At 33.5% G+C, this 21,542-nt stretch overlaps 1 protein-coding gene across 1 annotated transcript; it reads right to left on the reverse strand.

Annotated features, from left to right (window-relative positions):
* Positions 1 to 573: 573 nt before the first annotated feature.
* LOC136809751 (katanin p60 ATPase-containing subunit A-like 1) lies at positions 574 to 14,590 on the reverse strand. The gene is made up of 10 exons (XM_067066297.1): positions 14,384 to 14,590; positions 13,902 to 14,092; positions 12,288 to 12,501; positions 11,725 to 11,822; positions 11,425 to 11,530; positions 10,868 to 11,026; positions 9,306 to 9,432; positions 8,837 to 8,971; positions 5,462 to 5,588; positions 574 to 1,193 (listed from the first exon to the last, which is right to left on the reverse strand). Exons 1-10 carry the CDS (start codon positions 14,552 to 14,554, stop codon positions 995 to 997), a joined length of 1,527 nt encoding a protein of 508 aa, XP_066922398.1. The 5' UTR covers positions 14,555 to 14,590; the 3' UTR covers positions 574 to 994.
* Positions 14,591 to 21,542: the final 6,952 nt, after the last annotated feature.

Genomic DNA, 21,542 nt, shown 5'->3' on the forward strand with positions numbered 1-21,542 from the left:
CTAATAATTATCAAAACAATTTTCCTTTACACTCCACCTTACAGAGTTTCCATAAAAAGAATAAAGAGCTGTATATATCTTAGACAGTGTAGATAGAGCCTCAATGGAGGAGAGTATAATATCACTAATGATAATACCGTGTGTGCGGAGGGTTAATACTATTTTGTTATTAGAACCGAGATCTCCTGTTCGTCATGGTATCCACGTGCTTTCTTTGGATAGTACAATTTATCATTAAGAAACCAGGTCCTGAATGATTTGTTTATTCAACACGCACAAAATGTAATAGAAACCAGCCAAAAATTTATCAAACAATGCTGAATTAAAAACAGATTTGTATGGAAAAAAGAAATTCTTAGAATTTCACAAGTTCTGCCCATTTTTTTTCCTCTTTCTCTTCTTACCCCCGGTTTTTATTTTTTACTTTCGTTTTCCTCGTTCGTTTTTTTTTTACAAGAACAAATAAATATTTGAACAGAAGAGTAAAGTGACATTTTTTCAAGGACTAACATCAAACCTATCACCCTAACAGAATTCTAACCATTCAAAATATAATCTCATCACCGAGTTACATACAGTTCATTCAAGTCTTTTTTTAATTTCTTGACCTAAAAAATAATATTAATTGTATTTACAATAGCCACATCTTAAATTATAAATTGGACTATAAAGATCAATTTTTGGTGATATAAAAAACAACGATAAAAAAACTTAACGCTTATTATGAAGAATGTATACACGATAGAACTTCAGCGAACAAATAGCCAGCATACCACATGAACATGAATGATATCATTTCACATGACCATTGCTCAAAATTTAGTTGTCCTTATTTGTCATCTGCTAAAGCCATTCATCAACGTATCCACATTTGGTCCTTTTAAGTTTCCTTAAGAATTCCAAACAAAACTCCATGAGCTATAAGTTGTAACAGTTTTATCAAGCCAAAATCAAAGGCTGAAATCCCAATCCGAATATGAAAACAGTTTGCATACTACACTGAACCGAATTCTTTCATCCATTCCTCATATTTTTTAATATCCTCTTCCGACACTGATTTTGAGACTTTCTTCAGCGCATGTTTGAAATCTGATTGGTTGACTGGCAATTCTAATTTCTCTTTAGGCAGGTTCTTTATCTCTTCAGCTGATAGTCCTTGGATACAACGTCGCATCACCATCATCGAAGCATCCCTGAATTAAAGGATGGAAGATGTAAATACAGATGAAATCTACTTTAACAATTCAAAGAAAAGGTTCGAAGAGGTCGTTAACGAACTCCAAACACTCAACTAGCAATGCTGAATATTTAACCACCCGTCAATAATTCCCAAATTTAAAACTTCAGCGACAAACATTGAGTCAAGTCACTGTAATGTTGGGGAATGGTCAGAAAGTATCTCCTAGATTGGGGTGGAGGATATTTTCAAAATTTCCAAAAGAAATTCGCACCCCCTTAATATTTCCTCAACAAAATTTCAAGCCCCCCTAACCAGTCAATATATTTTGGCACCCCCTCCTAATATAGAACCCCTTAAAAACATGAAATTTTTTGAAACCTTCCCCTAAGAGTGGAAAAATTTTTGTTTGATATCCCCCTCAAATCGTACACCCCCCTCGCCGAGTAGATACTTTCTGACCACTCACTTATGTAAAAGAATGATTTGATGCTCACTTTTTTGTCTTAGTGAACAGTTAATTCTTAATTTGTTCTTCATATTTTGGCTATCGAAGCCTTGTGTTCTTATATAGTTTGATTTTATATAAAAAAACGTACATTCTAACCTTACATTGCAAATTTATTTTCAAACTATGTTATATTATTCTCAAGCACGCTCACTGGACGAAAAAATTAGTTCCTCGAAACAAGGTTCTCATTTTATTTAATTCGTTCACTTTGATTAACATAGTGAACCTTATTAGAAACGAAACTAATGTAATTATAGGTAAGGTTTTATAGTTGAGTTGATTGTTGCGTTTAGATATTGCATGAAGTAATTAATCAATGGAAACTCACTGAGGCAATTGTGAAATTAAAGTGTATCTTTCAGTTTTTAATTTAACACCATGGAAAAAATGGTTAAGACGTGTTTTCTGAGTTCTTTTCAAAACAGCAGAGTAGATCAAACAAATTTGAATCAAAAATTAAGTTTCAAGACTTTAATCTCGTTGTCAAGCCAGTCGGCTTACGAATCTAAAAATAGACCACAATTAATGTCATTCAAATAGTAACATCATTACTACGATTACTCAAAAAGGAACCACGTGAGATTGTTGTGAGTTTATAAGGGTGAACAGGTTTATGAGGGGGAGTAAATTGTAAGATTTTCAGATTCGTAAACCTTTTTTCTTATCTTGATGTTTTACCGCCTGGTTTTTCGATTTGCATTTCAAATCAGCTATGTTAATTATATGATTGCGCGCAGCCAAGAATTTACAGACCTGGGTTTAAAAACATTTAGGAAGACAAAACGGGAAACGAGACGGGATATAACAGAAACAACCAAAAACATCAAAATCAAAATTTTCTGTTTTGTCTTCCTAAATGTTTGTAAACCCAGGGTCGGTAAATTTTTGGCTGTACACAATCATTTAAATAGTTTAAAGCTCCAATACCCAGGCTAGATAAAGATTTATCCTTCAAAAATATTTTAAAAAAAGAGTCGGAAGGAACTGTCTTAAAAAATCATTTATACGTTTTTTGGAATTTTAAGCTGGGTGTCCACTGAAAAAAAAACGTTCGTCGCAAATACCTGTTGACAAAAAATAAATCCAGACATATGTCTGAATCGAAGTAACGAAAGTGCCAAATGATTTTCAAATTTTGAAATTTAAAATGAAGTAAAAATTTTCAAATTTCAAAATTTGAAAAATGAAAAATGGAAAATTTTTAGTATTGCTTAAAATTGGACAAAGCTCGCTGTAATGAAAGTGCCAATTAAAGGTTTAAATTTTAAAAATTATATTTGTCACACTTTTTTCATTTATCTGAAATTTAAGAAGCAAACTAATAGAATTATCTTTTAAAAAACATATTCGTGAAATTGAAGGGACAAAATATCCACCTGTTTTTTGCCTATTGTCTCAGATATCAGGCTATATTAGTCGAAAGTAAACATCGTTCTAAACCCCCATAATGTGGTTTCTTTGCCTTATATGGTAAAGTTGATTACCTAAACGTTCTTAAGGTCAAATTATGATGTTACAGTGTGTGCAAATCACACTTCTGTATACTAGGAACAAAAAGTCTATTGACGGGTCACGTGACATTAATCAACCAATTATTGCACTTTTAGTGTACCTCCTGTTGACGTCAACACAGATTGCTAACCTTCTAATGGGCTATTCTAAAAAAAATTATACAGGGGTATTGACGAACTTTTTTCACTAGCCCTCCTGGAAATATTGAATAGCAAATTATCCCCTGGAAATTGGGATACAAACCCTCTGGAAAACTAAATTTTGTGAAAAAGGGCTGGAAAACAACTGATGTCAGTTTATGAGGGGAGAACCCCCTATAAACCTTGAATAACCCCCTTGGAAAAGCTGAAAAAGGAACAAAAACCCCTTGGAAAATCAAGGCTTAGGCCCCCCTTGAAAATTTCGTCAATACCCCTGTACAGTTTAAAAATGGAATAGCCCAATTTATTCATACTTAAAATTTAAAATCCTCTTTTGGCACTTTTATTACGTCGATTGGGGTATAAACAATTTTTGTAATTTCAAAATTTGAAAATCAAAATCATTTTGTATTTTTCATTTTTCAAATTTTGAAATTTGAAAATTTTTACTTCTTTTCAAATTTCAAAATTTGAAATTCATTTGGCACTTTCGTTACTTCGATTTGTCTGGAATGAAAAATCTATTGTTCTTTTTTACGACGAAGTAAAAAATAATAAACGATATAGAATGAAAACGTTTTCATTTTTCATCGCTTATTTTTTTTCGCCCTATCGCAAATAAAACAATAGGTTTTTAATTCCAGACATCTGTCTGGATTTATTTTTTGCGACAAACAAATTCGCGATGAACTTATTTTTTCCAGTGGACACCCAGCTTTAGTGACACAAATATTTTATTCAACATCCAAAATTTCTTTTCGTTTTTTTAATGTATAACTTTGGTGTTTTGAAGTATGCCTGCGATTCCGATAGATTTGTGGCTTAATGAAAAATGAACGCCATTTTCGAGACCATATGCTTGTAACATATCGCAGATATTCTACTCTATATAAAAAATTCATTGGTCTATTTTGTGGATTTTAGTGACACAAGTATTATTCTTTTGGCATTTCTCCCGCCGTAATCAGTGACATTGCACTCAGTACATATCAATCGCAAAAAAGAACATTTGCATGTTAGAATAAGATCAAGGAGATTCGATGATTTAGCAAAAAAAGCAAAATGAAACCACAAAGTGGAAATAGAGTGTGTGGTTTTAAGAGATCAACTAGGGTAATAAAAAGGCATAGCGTGTTTGAAAAGTAGAAAGAAAATAGACAACAAAAAGCAACAAAACTCAAAAACTAGAAGAACATTTAAGAGTAAAGAGTAATCTGTGATATGCTACGATCATATTGTCTTAAAAATGGATTGTATTTTTCATAATGCAACATATGGTTGATTTTCCAAGAAATTGATTGGTACTTCAGATGAAGATGAAATCGTGATACTCTATTCTTAAAAGAGCGTTAAACCTTTTTGCAGCCTTTAGATGATGTTAGTATTTTTGGTTTTAATCCTAGAGGGAAAAGTACCAATTTTGAAATGGCAAATTATTGAGCACGCCCCTGCCTACAGAAATGGAAGCAAAAACTGTAATTTATGTTTGACGGAAAAATTTCATATCACAACTTCAAAATCTAATTCACTAAACAAAAGAACTGAATTAATATCAAAATGCCGCCATAGCAATAAATTTTACCTAATTTTTACAACCCAACTTTTACGACTTTCTTTTATCATTTTATTCCTATACTCCCAATGGGATTTTATGTGTACATTGAGAAATTTTTTCGAAGTATAAGTTAATCATTTTACATTTGATAAACCCTTCTGGTGAAACTGAGAGTGTATTTTTTTACTTGTTGACAAATAAATGTTTAATTCTAAATCAGCTCAACTTGTTATCCTGGTATAGAGCACTTTGCACAACAAAGATTACCTTCATGTTTCTGGTTTTAATCCTAAAAATATTTGCAAGATATTTCTAATTTTCAGAATTTCAGATGGTATTTTATGTAGATCTAGCATAGTGTCCCCCCCCCCTTTATAAAGTTATTGAAAAACAAAAAATATGAGTCTCGTTCCAAAATATGATTTACAATAATGCTTAATAAACCGCTTGGGTTTACATGTGTTGAAGAATTAGGAATACAAGTAGAAAACTGATATTTTTCATTGGTATACACTGATGAAAATCTTTATTAGAATGAAAAGTTCTTCATTTCTTATATAACATACCTGCAAACATTGGTGATATCAGAACCACTGTACCCGTCCATCATATTTGCCAGCTCATTTAAATTCACATCGTCTTCACATTTCACTTCACGAAGATTGATCTTCAGTAGTTCTTCGCGTCCCACCGCTGTAGAAACAAGAGAAAATAAATAGAAACTGAGCAACCAGCTTGAAAAGGCTGGTCTTTAGCTTAAATATATTATCGAACACGTATAGCGATGAATTATATTATCATTAGGTTACATCGGTTGAAAACTCTTAGATGAAAACCTTATGACAACCACAGATTCCAGTGTTGCACCTATGTTTTGGAAGTCTTAGGATTAATTGGTCATTTAACTAAAAAAACCTTACTGGCAAGGCTAAAATCATTTTATATCTCAACTGGACCCACACGGAATGGAGAAGCAGTTCATAAGAGTCTAGATTAAATTCCATGCTCTTTGCGGCCGTCAAAAGCCAGAAAGCTCATTGAGTTTCGTGACTTAGCCACTTCGGTTAGTGAGGCAAGGTTGCAAGATACAAAACGCCAAGCTTTAAAGCCATTTTGATGATCTTTTCACTGAGACACTTGAGATACTTGGACCAGGGTATAAAGGTCAGCGATCTTGGATTAGTGGGTTGGTGATGCTAAAATATCTGACGCTAAAGTAATATACACTAAGGTTACCTTAATTGGTTCAAAACAAATAAGGCCTTGCTATGAAGATAGATTTTGTACCCCCCTGTTCATAAGAAAATCAAATCATTAAGTTATTCGAAGAACCATACTTTTTCTTAGAAATTCATAACGAACGAGGGGAAAATTACAATGAACATTATAAAAGGGGGTTAATTGATATATTTTCCCCGTTGATTTTCCATGCTCATTGAATTATGATATGAGAATGAGAAGAACGGATTTTATTATAAGACTCAAATTTGACAGTCATATTTTTCTTTACGGATTCTTTCTCAAACTTTCGAAACGAAATCACCTGCTTTGACTTAGCTCCTCTTCAGATAAACGAAAAACATATATAAGAAAAGAGACAACAAATAAAAATAGGCTTATAAAAAGTGATTTTTTTTAAGGGGAATGGCATATTTCAATTAACGTAGAAAGATGAGGAAAATGGGAGAAAAAACTATGGCAGATGAAAAATAACGAAGTGAAAAAATTTGAGAAGTTTACATCTGTATGAAATAAATTTGAAAAGTGAAAGGAAGAAAATAAAGAAAAGGGGGCAACGGTTTATTGTTGAACAAATAAGAAGAATCATGTCGCTTTTCGCTGTAGTGTGTCTAGTACTTTAAAATTTGATCGCTTATAGATTAGTTCTGTCTTTGTGTGCGATTCTTTGTTCGCCCAGCCTCGTGCGCGCGCTTTATCTCTTGAGGTGAGAGGGTAGGTCCGAATAATTCAAAACAATCAATATGAAGAATAAATATGTTGAAAAGAAGAGTGAAAAAGAAAGAAGTAGGCGAATAAATTAGGGGTGATAAGAAGAAGATGAAGAAGAAGAAAAGAAATGAAAGAGAAGATAACGTCGTTTTGATGAAAACAAAAAAAAAGAAGAAATATTGGAATAAAAAATATATAGCACAGGAAGAAATAGAAAAGTGAAGAATAAAAAACGAGCCAGGAGGAAAAAAATCGAAAATGAAGACTCTTCTTTCAATCAAATCAGCCGGGGGACGATATTATGATTATGGAAATATACGAAAGAGCGACAACCTTTAAGAGCTGAACACAATAGAAATTTTTGAAAATCATAAAAATAAGAAAGGCTGACTGAGAGAGAATACAGGCTAAATCAAAAACCTAAATAAAAGAGAAAGAGAAAGAATTGATGAGAAATAAGAATTAAAAACAAAAGTCACATGATAAAGAAATTTTTACAATCAAGTAATTCCATTTGCTTGAGATTTTTTTATTTCCCCTTACTTTTCTGGTAGTTTTTTTAGTGATCTCGTGTTTTTAATCAATTTTAAAATAAACCCGCGTTTATTTCTTTTCTCCTCTATCCTTTGTTTATATGATATTTTTTTACCAATGACGATGCTCTTTCACTTTTAAGAGAAACTTCACAGGATCGGTTATGGTTCCAAAAAATTAATATGGCGCTCGAATCTCCAAGCTCGTAAGCAAATGCAGTCAAATACAGCGTAATTTCCGTAACTCTAACTTCTGTAACTCGAAGGTCTTCTTAACTTGAACAAGTTTTCCGTTCTCTTGTTGCCTTGCAAACAAGTCTCCATAACTCAAAATTTCCATAACCCGAAAAAATTGCATAATAGTATGAATCGAACGTCTCAAAAAATCAAATGTCTCAAAATTTACCAATCGAAAATAATTATCGCGACACATCGCGTCGCGATTGGTAAATTCGATTTGAATACAGGCACGACGCAACGAGTACGGCAGGTACGGCGGTCGCCGTACCGGATTTTCAAAAAAGAATCCGAAATTTTTCTCTTCGTCGGTAAAATCGCTACAAAATCGCTTAAATTTCCTCATTAGCCGTACCAGAGATAAAAAGCTTTCGTCGTGCCTGGAATATAATAAACAGGTGTAAAATTGACCGGTTGTACATACATTGGGCGTCCGTAAATAAAGAAAATCAGACAGCTACGAGATTTTTTTTTTCGTTTACAAAATACATTAATTGATCGGTCAATAATTTTAAAAAGGCACAAAAGATATTTGTACTTAACCCTGTTCGTACCAGGGGGATTTTTCTGATCGGTGGTGAAACTTATGTTTTAATAGCTCCTGAAATAATAAAGCTTTTGACTTGAAATTTTCTATAAATTCCTAACTTTTATTTAATCAATATGAAATAATTGAAAAAAATATGATGACATCTCTGACAGTAAGGTGTCATAAAATTTGACACATTTTCAGAACAAATTTATGTATTATGTCAAATATATCGTTCAAACCGTAATTTATTGAACATTTAGGATAAAGTAGGTATTTTAAAATCAGGGAACTTTTTTCTAATCTTTTGTTAGAATACAATAGCTATTTATAAGAACAAAGGAAAAATTAGGTTTTGCTCACATTGGGCATGATGAGTGACGTAATCAAATTTTCTTTTAGTCAAAAGTTACCTTACATGACAAAGATCCTGTGTGTAAAATTTCATCCAAAAAGACCAACTAGATCAAAAGTTTAAGGAGTGGTACGGGAAAAGCCCCAGCCCACACCCCCCCTGGTTCTGAACCACCATTAAAAAATTAATACAGTTAAGGACATTTTTTAATTTCAGGAACCCCTGTATTCAACAAACTTACTTAACCCTCCCCTTACACATTAAAAACATCGACATCGAATAAAAACGACGGGCATCATAAATAAGGGTAATGAGAGCAATACAATATTGAACGCACCGGTGGGTAGAGGGATATAAATACGCTTCTCCAATCTTCTCCTGAGAGCTTCATCGATGTCCCATGGGAAATTGGTAGCCGCTAACACCATCACAACTTTCTGTGCATCCGTCTCTGCAGTGTTGCCGGATACTCCTGAACAGTAAACAGAAGAAAAAATTTGATTGAAACATGGAATGAGCGTAGAAATAAAAAAAAAACTTAGAAAGAAATCTGCGTAATTGCAAATCAAAGTAAATGTCGTACAACCCTTTTACGGCGGCCCTAATTAGTGTTACTATTTGTCCTGTCAACGGCATTGCCAATCCAGACTTCTTAGTTGAAGGAGAGGTAGAGTACTAGCCAATTATTATGCTCCTTCAGGCCGCCAAACAGAAAATTTCCATGAGCCTTTTCATCGAAGATATTGAGCTGTTCAAAATTAAAAGCCGAGTGGTTCAATCATAGTGAAAAAGTTAAAAACACAAACCGTCCATTTGGATCAAGAGTTCTGACTTGACACGACGACTGGCTTCGTGCTCGTTATCCGTCCCTCTTTTACTACAGATAGAGTCAATCTCGTCAATGAAAATTGTACTAGGTGCATAAAAACGAGCCTGCAAAGTTAGAAAAAAAAATGCAAAACATGCTTTAAAGATAAAGAATAATAATACCGTTTGATTTTGGGTTTTTAAACGAAAATCACTGGACTTTGAGAATAATTAACGATGATGCGAAAATCTTATTAATATCAAAACTGAATCAAAGTATACGGTAGGGCAGATAGAAGAAAAAAATCAATTAGTATATGGTAGGCTTTCAGGTGCAACAAGTGATACTTTTATGGACCTACCTGGTTGTGCATTTAACATAATTTATAATTGATATCTACGTGACGTGACCATGAAACAATCATTCAGAGCACAAATATTGACGATCTATTAAAATTAGTTGTTTGTTTCTTATAAAAAAAATTTAGAAACCAAAATTTCATGCTCTTGAAATATTCTTTTATATTCAAGACTTCGTCAGCAAAAAAAACATCCATGTCGTCTAAAAATTGAGTAATTTGGGTAAGAACATTTCTAAATGTATGCTTATTAATAGTAATTCTTATAGATAAAGATGCGTTTTGTGAGCTGAAAAAATATTTTTTTACAAGAATCTGCTTGAGCCATCTTTTACTTACTTTCATGCAAAAAATCAGAAAAAAACGATCCAATATTTCACAAAAAACTCTTTTTTTGATCGTTTTTTAGCTGAAATTTACCCTAAAATTTTTTTTTCAAAAATCGAGCTCCGTCACATTCGAGGGTTTATAATTATGCATCTTTGTGCAAAAAATCATAAACAATGAAAGAGCCAATCTCGAGAAAAGCTAATACCTAAGTAATTGATAATGTGCTTATAAAAAAATATCGAATTTGGCCAGTTTTTCTATAAAAACACGCCAAGCAACCAAGATTTCATGTTTAAACACACATATTCTTCAAAAATAAACCCTCATGAGCAAAAAAAACATCTATCTCATAAAAAAAATTGAGTAATTTGACTAAGAAAATTGATATATGCTTATTAATAGTGATTCTTATAAATAAACATGCGTTTTTTGAGCCAACAAAATTTTTTTGCGAAAATCTGCTTCAGCCATCTTTTACCTATGATGGTACCCTACTTTCATGCAAAAAATCAGAAAAAAATAATGATCCAATTTTTCACAAAGTCCAAAAAACCCATTTTTTAGCCGTTTTTTGGCCCAAATTTGCCCAAAGTTTTTTTTTTCGAAAATTGGGCTCCGTCACATTCGAGGGTTTATAGTTACACATCTTTGTGCAAAAAATTAGAAAAAACGAATGAGCCAATCTCGAGAAAAGTTGGTAACGAACGAACAAACGAACGAACGAACGAACGGACGAACAGAGGTTAATTCATAGGACCTCCACCGGGGTAGGTCCAAAAAAGGAACACAATAATGGAACTTTAGCGAACGGGGTAATTGTGTGCATTTGTTGGCAGATAACTGAAATAACAACAAATTTAAAAGGTACATACCATCTCGAAGAGAAGTCTAACGAGTTTTTCAGATTCACCACGATATTTAGATGTCAGTGTGGACGAGGTGACATTGAAGAAAGTCGTTCCACATTCGGTAGCAACAGCTTTAGCCAACATGGTCTTACCAGTTCCCGGTGGTCCCACCATTAAAACACCCTATAATGGGATATAACTTTGATACAAAGAAATTTTGGGAGCATGTTTGTTTCAAAAGCATCAATGAAACAATCTCTAAGATATCGCGACATATGAATGAAAAAAATTCTAAAATAAAGTTCTTATTTTAATACTTCCATAAAGTTTTATGGTAAAATGCAATTTTTGCGCATCATAGCCGAATGCTCTACCGTTGTACTACAGTCACTCATTGTACTTCATGATTGCATATATAATGGTACAAAAATTAGTCCATCATTAACCCAGTATTAATGTAAAAAGAGCACGGGCCACCCTTGCTTTAAATCCTACACAAGAAATTCACTTCTATTCTTAAGCTTTATTTCATTAAAATAGTTTGCGAAACCAAAATATTATCTTATCAGAAATCCTCTTACTTTCCATGGTCTTCGAATACCGGTAAAGAATCCAGGAAGTAGCAGCGGCAGAACAACAGCTTCGTTTAACAGCTTCTTCGCTTCGTCCAGTTCTGCAATGTCATTCCTGTAATTTCAAAGAAATTTCCTTTTTTTGCTTTAAACCTCCTTAAACAATGCAGAAAATTCAGGGGTAACATGACTGATAGTTTATGGGTTATGTTTGGTATAATATTGGTAGGTCTCCTAATTCCCAATTTCAGTAATTCTTTGATATTTCTTAATAATATAATCATAAATGCTTTAAGCAATCATACACACCATCTGACATTGGGATTTTTCTGTACAATATCTCTTTCCAATCCTTCCACCAGATCCTTATCATAACCGGATCCGTCAAACCGAGGTTCTTCATTCTCCTGCAAAAAAAAAAAGATTTAGTTTTCTAGGAACATATATTAAACCTTATCTGGCTCATAAAATGAACCTCTTATTCTGAAAACAATAACTAAGGTGATTCCGGAGTACCATCAATTGGGGTAACTTTCATAAGTTCATGTTATATCTTAAGAAGCTAACCAAAGAGCCTCTAAACCACAAAATTCTCTGGTCTTTAATTTCTCCATAAGTCAAAAGGTCTCAGAAAGACTTTGCTTATGTTTTCTTCTAGCCATCAAGCATTTTTAGACCGCAAACTCCAAATTAAAGGGTATATTTAGGGACTGATGGTTACACATGCTAAAAGATTGATGAGACTTTTAAATCTGTTACTATGGCAAACTTGCAAATAGGATAAGCATTTTAAGTCCAGACTTGTGCTGTTCGGTCATTTCAATTAAAAAAAAAAAAACAATCAAACAGCCTTATAAAACAGTATGTCATACGGATTTTTCTTCTTTGGGTTTTCGACCAGTGTCTACTTTAGCTTTGATTGGAGCTTTGTTTTCGGCTGGTTTATTTGAGGCTCCACTTCGACCATCAGAACTCTTGACATTTCTTTTTGGAGCAGGTTTACCTCTTGCTTGTCTATTTGATTTCTCATCATTTCTATCGTTTCGTATGTTGCGAACGACAGGCCTGGAGACTGGTTTTGAAGGCCTGAAAATAAAACAATAAGTTTGTCATGAGCTCTTAAAGTATAATAAGATCCTTCTTATTCAACAACTTTTCAAAGGAATTCAACTTCCCAAAAAAGACTTTTTGTAGGTGAAGATATCCTCAATACAGTTTTAAGGGCTTGAGTTTGTGGAGGATGAGTAAAGTTAAAATAGGGCACTAAAAAAGCTTTTTGGTTAAATTTTGGTATAAGTAAACAGTAACAAGATAACAATTTCCTTAGTTCTAAGAGCAATAAAAAGTTAAGACCCACAAACATGGAAGTTACAAATTTTGAACAAAACCAAATGTGGAGGTGGGAAGTGGCATTTGATACTGTTTGATATAAAAACTAAAAATAAAGATACACAGCGTGGCTGAGCGTGGCATAATCATACAGTCTGCCGGCTGTGCTAAATACCATAGAAGTTTAACCCTATTCAACCTAGGCTTTTAGGGGAGGTTCAGAACTAGGGGGGGGGCTTTTCCTTTCCTTTGTTCTTATAAATAGCTATTGTATTCTAACAAAGGCTTCAGAAAAAAGTTGCCTGACTTTAAATTGCTTATTTTATCCTAAATATTCAAGAAATTGCGGTTTAAACGATATATTTGACATAAAAAATAAGTTTGTATTGGAAGGTGTCAATTTTTGTGACACCTTGCTGTCAGAAATGTCATCATGCTCAAGGTGTGAAAATTTTTAGGTGTCAAATTCTACTTTATTTTGAAGCTAAATAAAAGTTAGGAGTTTACAGAAAATTTCATGGCAAAAGCTCTATTATTTCAGGAGCTATTACCAATGATTTGACCTCCGAACAGAAACAGCCCCCCCCCCCTAGGCTGAATAGGGTTAAACACAGTTTGAATCATTTAACCCTGAGCAAAACAAGACCATTTACAAAACCATAACATAGTAATGGTTTTCTACAATTTCTACATAGCGTCAGCCTGGGTTTAGGTCCCAGGTAAAAATTAGGTCCCCCCTGAGTTTTAAGTCCCCCTGAGTTTTATAAAGTCCCCCCAAAGATTTACGAACTTTTTGTTAGCCCCCAGGACTTATGACCCTAGACACTTTCAAAAAATTAATCCAGTAAAAAAGGTTTTTCTAATGTAAATTGCGTTCAGTTAAGTAAGTTTAAGATAAAATATTTTGCACTTTCTATAAAATATTGCGCCGCAGTCAAAAAATTTTCAGATTCATGAGCTTTTTGAGTAATTGAAGCCAACTATTAAGCTGAATTATTTTAGCCACCATGTTAAGTGATGAGATTTTAGCTCCCCCCAAGTACAAAGGTCCCCCCAAAAAAGTGGTGTACTTCCAGCCCCCTCCTTTTTTGGGAAAAATTTAGGGTGCAGCCCCCCCCCCCAACTAGCAGGGGGGGCTGACGCTATGTTCTACAAACCTTTCAACAGGTGTTGGTGGAGGCCAGACATCAGGATCACGTGTTTCTCTTGTCGGTGGTTCACTGTAATCTCGTTTCACTACAGGTGCTGGATTTGGTTGTGGTGCGTTGAATTGGTCACGTTTAAAGTCTGCTAAAGTTCTATTGATGTCTTTTACATACTCATATTCTTGAGCAATCTCTTGACGTGCCTGAAAAGTAAACCAGTGGGTTTGGAGATACACCATCAACAGCGATGACACTCAAGTTTGTTAAAGCCTTAGTTAATGGGTAATTGATTACTTGAGATTTAAAGAATGACACTGTCAGATGAAAGACCCAGAAAAAAGAATGGCTTTGCTTGACGGAAGTAAGAAGAGCAGGCTAAGAATATGCGTTGTTAAGTCTTCTTCATATAATGTAACTAGGTAGAAAAGTAGTCCAAAAATCTGATATCCATTTAAAAAAAGTAAATATTTCTGTTTGGGAAGATGAACACTTACAACTTGCCACTTCTGTTTTCGTGAAGGATCCTTGGCTTGCAGCAGCACCTTTTGTATTTGTTGCAACAAGCCTTGATAATAAACAAGGGCAGAATCATACTGCCCTAATAAAGCATTTTCTCTTGCCAGTTTAGCATTTTCACAAATTTCATTGTATGAAATTGAACTCATTTTGATCTTATTTAATCTGAAAAAAGTATATTATTTCAAACTACATAGATATATTAGCATAACTGAAACAAAAGGCATCTTTCCTTGTCTGTATGCATTCCCTATAATCAAATTTGATACAGAAAATGCGCTTCCATACAATGGGATCGGCCTCTTTCTAAGGAACTGTCAAATAATGAAGAACCTACACTTTTTATTATTATGCAGCTGTTGTATACATTTGAATATAATTCTATGTAACTCCTCCACATTGCTCCACATTAAAGGAAATAGATTTGGATAAAAAGTTACCTATAAGCATTAGTTATTTAGTATCATGCTTTAGATACTACTTAGCATGCATGTTTTGTGATTTATTTTCTACTTTTGACTTTTGTCGGAACATCTCAGTTTTTTCCAGGCATTTCTGCTTAAAGTAGTCCATTTTTTCCAGACATTTGGTGAAAAATGCAAGACAAAGTTTCTTTTTTGTAACAAAAATATATAACCTAGGTTACTGTATCTAGGGATTGGAAAATGCCATTGAATTGAAATTTTGACAAGTATTAGGTATTGATAATACAAGCTTGCAGCCAAAATTTCAGCAAACTCAAACTAGCAGTTGTGCTGGAAGTGAGCAGGTGGCCGAACTAAAATTTTGCAAATCATCTCCAATCATATCCATATACCGCTGGTCAAAATCTTGAAATTTTAATCTTTAAATATTTACAGTAAATTTCACCCCAAGATTTTTCCCCAAAAAGAAATATGAAGATGCTAGAAGATAGACGGTGTCAATCGACCAACTACGAGTGAAAATCGCGATCAACCAATCGAATGTAATTGAACGCGGACGAATAATTGCAATTCGATTGTCGAACGTTATTTAATCTCAATAATGGAACGGCGGATTCCTGGGGTAATATTTGATTGTGTCCCATTGGTATTAAGTTCAATTGAGATTCAATTATGTTTGATTAGTTCGATTACGATACTGTTTTATAAGATTGACTGCAATTATATTAGCCCATTCTGATAGAGCTTTAGGGCCTATTTGTTTCACTTACTATAAATGCTGTAGATGCTATTTGCTAAAAGTGCTATGAAATTCCATGAAAACTTTGAAAATGATAGTAAATATTGCAAGTTTTGTTGTCTGCCATCTTTATGATCCCTGGTTGTACTTTGAATTTTGAAAAGTAATTTTCAATCCACTGTTTATTTACGGTTGTGTGACCACCATCCCGCCATTATGAAAACAACTGCTATTTTGATTTCAGATATAAACCAGTGCGTGGAGCAAGCTACAGTTTCAGCTCTTCACTTCTCTAATTTGATTGGTTTAAAATCGGCAATCAGGCTAAGAAAGTATCATCCAGTCTAATTTTAGATGCAATTTTTACTGTGAAGAAATTGCAAACTTTGCTTTGCTTGCAGAAGGTTGATGTTTTTACTATTTTTGCTGAAAGGGAGTTTGCAAGTTTATTTACAAAAAGTGCTACAGATCTGGACAGAAAAAATTGAATCGAGTGCACTTGTAGTAAACATAGCAAAAATAGTGATGAAACAAATAGGCCCTTAGCCAAGTGGTAAATCACTCAAGTAAGTGTTAGTGATTTTGATTTATTATTGATTTGTGATTGATTTTTAATTTGCTTTTTATTTATTTTCAAAGTGTTCAAGATTCTTTTTATTTAGTGATTTACTCCTCGGCTTTAGCGTGGACGGCCCCAAATACAGCATTGGAAAATCAGATAATGGATGAGGGCATAATTACACCACAAGACAAGAGCAATCAAAGTGAACGAATGTAATTGAATCGCGTTCAACATTTGTTTGATTGACACCACCTGGTCGAAGGGTGTCAAAATTAGAAGAGGGATGTCAATATTAGACTGACTTACGCTAGTATCTACTCTGTACCAGAGTATATCCTGCGTTTATCGTTTCGTAGTACGGCAATGAGTTTTGTAGTTTTGTAGTAGTGCCTCTATGGTAATGAATTTCGAAATTTGCCATAGATTTTGGGTCTGTATACAGACAAAATGTATAGTATCGAGAGAAGGGCTTTTTGAGAGTTTTATAAGCTGATTGCTTCTGGCGCTCATTCATGGACTGTTTATTCAATTTCAATCATTAAGATTGTTGCATTTCACACAGCCCTTATTTTTGGTGCCTATGGCCTTTCAGTGCCTTGCCCAACGGGGAGCTGCAAAATCTCACCCTTCATACATAACGCCTCTTTTATTTGTTTCAATCCGTGATCCTAGAGCACAGGATTCGGCATAAGAAAAATTTACATATGTTGTCATCGCACGCCTAGATCCTAGTTTATTTTAGTCTAGACGTGCGATTATTCAAACACTTTTAAAAAAACTTACATTACAAGTGATTTCTTCGCATGCATCTTACAACAGATCAGGAAATATCACATGTAATAAATCTCACGCCTCAATGATTCTAAGCGTGTGTGGAGGCATGCGCGTGTGATTACACACCCCATATGTCGAAGCTTTAGAGCACTCCATTAATTTTCACGAGCCTTTTATTTTCACGCAGAATACCTTCGCGAAAATAAAATGCGTGCAAAATAGGCCGTGAAATTTAAAGGATGTGCGAATTAATAATATTTCTGAACGTGTAGAAATCTCCACCTTACGGCTTTTTTATAAAATGGGATCTTGCTTCATGTTAAACATGCCTCTGGGATGTAAAATCTAGCTTTTAAAATGCACACTTGAAGTAAGTATAAAACTTCTTATTTCACGTATTTTTACTCTCTTTATCTATAAATCATCGTCAAAAACACTCCGAAAATATCCCAGAATTTTCAAGATGCACGAAAATTAAAGGGTGCGCAAATATCCTATTTCACGTGTTACGCGAAAATCAAAGGCGCACAAAAATTAATGGAATTAAGGTATTTCTCATCTTCAAATTTAATGCAAGAGTTAGATTGTCAACAAAGTGTCGTAAAAAATCATTGAATAAAAGAAGAACTTAAAATCTTATTGAAGGATTGGTGCAAAAAAGTGAAACATGGAAAAGTGAAGCATGGAAAAGTGAAAAAGGGAAAAGTTTCATTTTTTTATTTCTTTAATCGCAATGGGGGATTTGGAAAATGTTCTATGTTTGTTTTTTTGCACAAACCCCTGTAACTATGGGCAAACACCCTGTTGCTAAGATGTAATCTTTATAAAATAGGAGTTTTAGTCTATAAAGTTAAGTAAATAATGACATTATAAAAAATTAGGAGTTGTGTACATCAATTTACAACAAAATGTTTTTTCATGCTCAATAGGATGCTGATGCAAGTGGATATAGAACGATATGTTTTGAAAACATTAAATGTTCCAAGAGAGCTGTTTTAGAGATAGTGACATCATTTCAGGATCGAATTAGCGTATCGCATTTCGCAATTCGCGATGCGTTTTTGGATTACTTACAAGCTAAAAATTGAAAATTGATCCATTTTAGGATGCAAAATCATGCTTATCAAAAAATTGCGATGCACTTTCCATCCCTTATTTCGATGCCTGCATTTTTATCAAAAACACAAAGCAGGGGATAAAAATATTGATATTTTTATAAAATATAAACCTTTGACACTTTCTTCATCAATTATTGTTATCATACCCAAGGTGATGCAAGAGATACAATAAGTTAAAATATAGCGATTGTGAAATAGCTATTTTTCTGTCAGGAGGCTGTTTAAAGGTAGGATAAATATTTTTAACACGTGTATAACATGTAGTAACATGCACATGAAATTGAAAAGATAACTAACTTCTGTACTATACATGTGTGATTAAAATGTGCAATACATAATACAGGTATTACAGGTCACAGAATGCAAAAGCATGTGAATAGTTTTTGACTTTTATTAAGGTTCTAGATCAATAAATTACCTTCAGAATGATATTTCTAACAATTACAAGTGTTTTCAAACATTTTCTTTGTGTTTTATAGTAATTAAAGCTGACTTATCACCGCTGACCTGAGTCCTGTCTCCCGTCTACTGCTACCTGTCTCCTGAAACCAACTGGGCCAAGCCACTTCCACAACCTACCGTGAAGTCTGGTAACTTGCATCAGTAGAGGGAAACTTGCATAGCCATCAACATGGTTTCTGCCTACTTTTTCAGTCCCCCCTTAAAATGCAATTTTGCCCTTAAAGAAAACTCCCGCCCTTAAATCGAACAAAAATTACCAGTACCCCTTGTTAGAATGTCCCCCCCTTAAAATGAAAAAAAAAAAGAGGAGTCCCCCCTCAGATTTTTATTTTTAGAATTTGACAATAACAAAGTACAACGATTGGTTTGATATAATGCCATCAACATTATATTGGGTACATAATGATATCCAACTAAATAAAATTCAATAAAAAGAAATCATTGGAAATAAACTGGATCCTATAATCAAATGATACAAATAAAACTTTTTATGAATAAAACCAAACAAAAGATGCTGTATCTGGTATAACAGTTGCGTTTTGATCTTAGGCCTTGTAAATTATCTTTATCATTAGATTTGAACTGGGAGTGTTTTCTGATTGTAGTCCTAGTTTACGTTAGGTCAAGCAAGTGGTCTTCCAAAGTAGAGAATTTAGGCAGTAAAACACAAGCAAGATTTCATGCTTATGACATTGATTTTGGATGTGACAGAGCTTAAAATGTCAAATATCATTAATGTCAAACATCATTGATGTTGATCCAAGTTGACCTAACTATTTCAAAAAAATCTTTGTACCCTTCAGCAAACAATTTTTACAATAGAGAGAGAGAGAGAGAAAAAAGGATGCAGATTCATGGGCCCGGCGAGCCATTTGACTGGGGGGGGCAAGATTGAGGAAAAAAATGTCGCCCACCATGGTTGGGCGATGAAGAAAAATTTTCACTTTTTACACCCTCAAAACACCTTAAAACGTTATCTAATTGGGGAGAATAATAGTTTTTTATGGTTTGATTTGGTCTGTTAAAGGTTGTTCTAATGTACATAGCTTTCAATAATATAGCATGGTCTGCAAATTAGTGGGCATGAGATTGTGAGCACAAAAACGGGAAAGAAGACAAAGATTATTAGAAAAATTATTAGACAAAGAAAATTATTATCAATAAAGCCAAATATTTTAACCCCCCCTTTTTTTTCTTATTTTGATAGATTCTTGCAGCTCTTGATAAAGAATCCCCCCCTTATTTAAAAAAAATGAAAAAAATCCCCCCTTTTTTTAATGGCAATTTTGGGAAGAAACCATGCATCAAATGACTGACCAATCAAAGCAAATTTCAAAGCAAATGAATTACCCAGCTCCGCTCGCAGCTCTAATCTCATATTTGCTGCCCTGCAAGTAATTTTGGCAAGTTTAGTTGCCAACAGAATCACCAGATATCTATATTATAATACGCTTAAATCGGAACTCTCCCATTCTCGCATGAGGCTTTTTCGCTACTATTTTTAAATACACGGCAATTCTTTTCGCGCCTTTTTGATTGTATATTCAATTCTATTCGCCAAGTGCACTTCCATTCAAGAGAGCACATTTGTCCTTGATGGAGAAACACAACTGACTGTGCAATAGCACTATCATCAGCATAATTATATTTTAAAAAAAGTTTATGTCGGTTATGAAATAATTGATTACTGGAATACGTCGAAGTAAAATTTGAGTTTTCAAAAAGACATCATATTCTGATTACCCTTGAGATAATAAGCCCGATGACTTTCTTCTATTTGATCTTGATAAAAAGTTCAATTTAAATGGACTTGACAATATGAGAAACGTTGATGACTTATTCCAATCATTAAATTTTTTATCAATGTTGCTATTTTTGTTCATTGAGATAGCAAAAGAAAACGCTTTTACTTACGCATTGAGTTTAATTGTTAAATAATTGTTGACTCTGTTAAGAGGTATTGAAAAAAGGCACTCTTTATATTCCACCGTACGCACGGCTTGGAGTGATCGGTGTTGCAATCCTCTAATTAATTTGAATTTCTATTTGTTTTTTTATCTTCATCCTTGCGTGAGGAAAATAATAGTCTTTCCTCTCCCAAAAACCCAAAAAAAAGCACGTTTAAAGTCAATTTTCACCAATATTTGCATCAGCATTATTTTTAGCGAGTCAAGAACATTATTGTTTGAAGGTTTTCAAAAAAAATTATGACAAATATACAATTTAAAGGAGAAGAAAAATCAATTCAACTAAAAATACTTTCCCATATTTTTAATGGCATTAATTTAGTTTCCCTTAAATTTTTAACATCAATTTTTACGAAGGCCTAAATTTAAGACAATTTCTTCTCGCAAAATAAGTACATTTGTATACAAATCCCTACAAGTTTCTGAAAAATAGAAAAGCGAGCGAAGCGAGCGTATTAAAAGGAGTAAGAAGTCGTCTCGGACGACGCCGGGACGGCTAGTCTATTATATATTAATAGCTGTAGTCTGTATGTGACTTTGTTTGTTTGTCCTGGTTTGTCTGTCTGTACGTGTGTTACTTTCATTTTCGCAATGTTTTTGTTGATAGAGCCTGGTTTAGACTTTGTCTGGCCTTTGTTTTGAAATTAAACACCCATCTACATTAAGCAATTTCAATTTCTGCCCTGACTTGCCTGCTCTTTTTTTCTCTTTTCTTTTATATATTTCGAATGTAATTGACAACCTCATTTGATAACTACTCATAATGACATTTCAAAACAAAACAAAATCTTTTTACAGAAAAGAACAAATCTACAGTAAAACTAAATATAAAAATCAAAAAGTTATGACCAAGGCTAAAAAAGCGCAACTTAAAATTGTCTTTGTTATTTTTTGAATTTGATAATAAGATTTACACTATTCTATTTTATTTGCATGGTATTTTTTACCTTTGTCCTAAGAATCTCATTTTTTTTATTTCACTCCTTTATCTTGGCACCAAAGCTTTTCAAAGTATAGAGAGTTTGACGGCAAAATTAAAGAAAAAAATTGCAGTTAAAAATAATCTAGCAAGAAATACATATAGATATAC

The sequence above is a fragment of the Clytia hemisphaerica genome, unplaced genomic scaffold (assembly GCF_902728285.1).
Source record: "Clytia hemisphaerica strain Z4C2 unplaced genomic scaffold, Clytia hemisphaerica genome assembly, whole genome shotgun sequence".
Lineage (NCBI taxonomy): Eukaryota > Metazoa > Cnidaria > Hydrozoa > Leptothecata > Clytiidae > Clytia > Clytia hemisphaerica.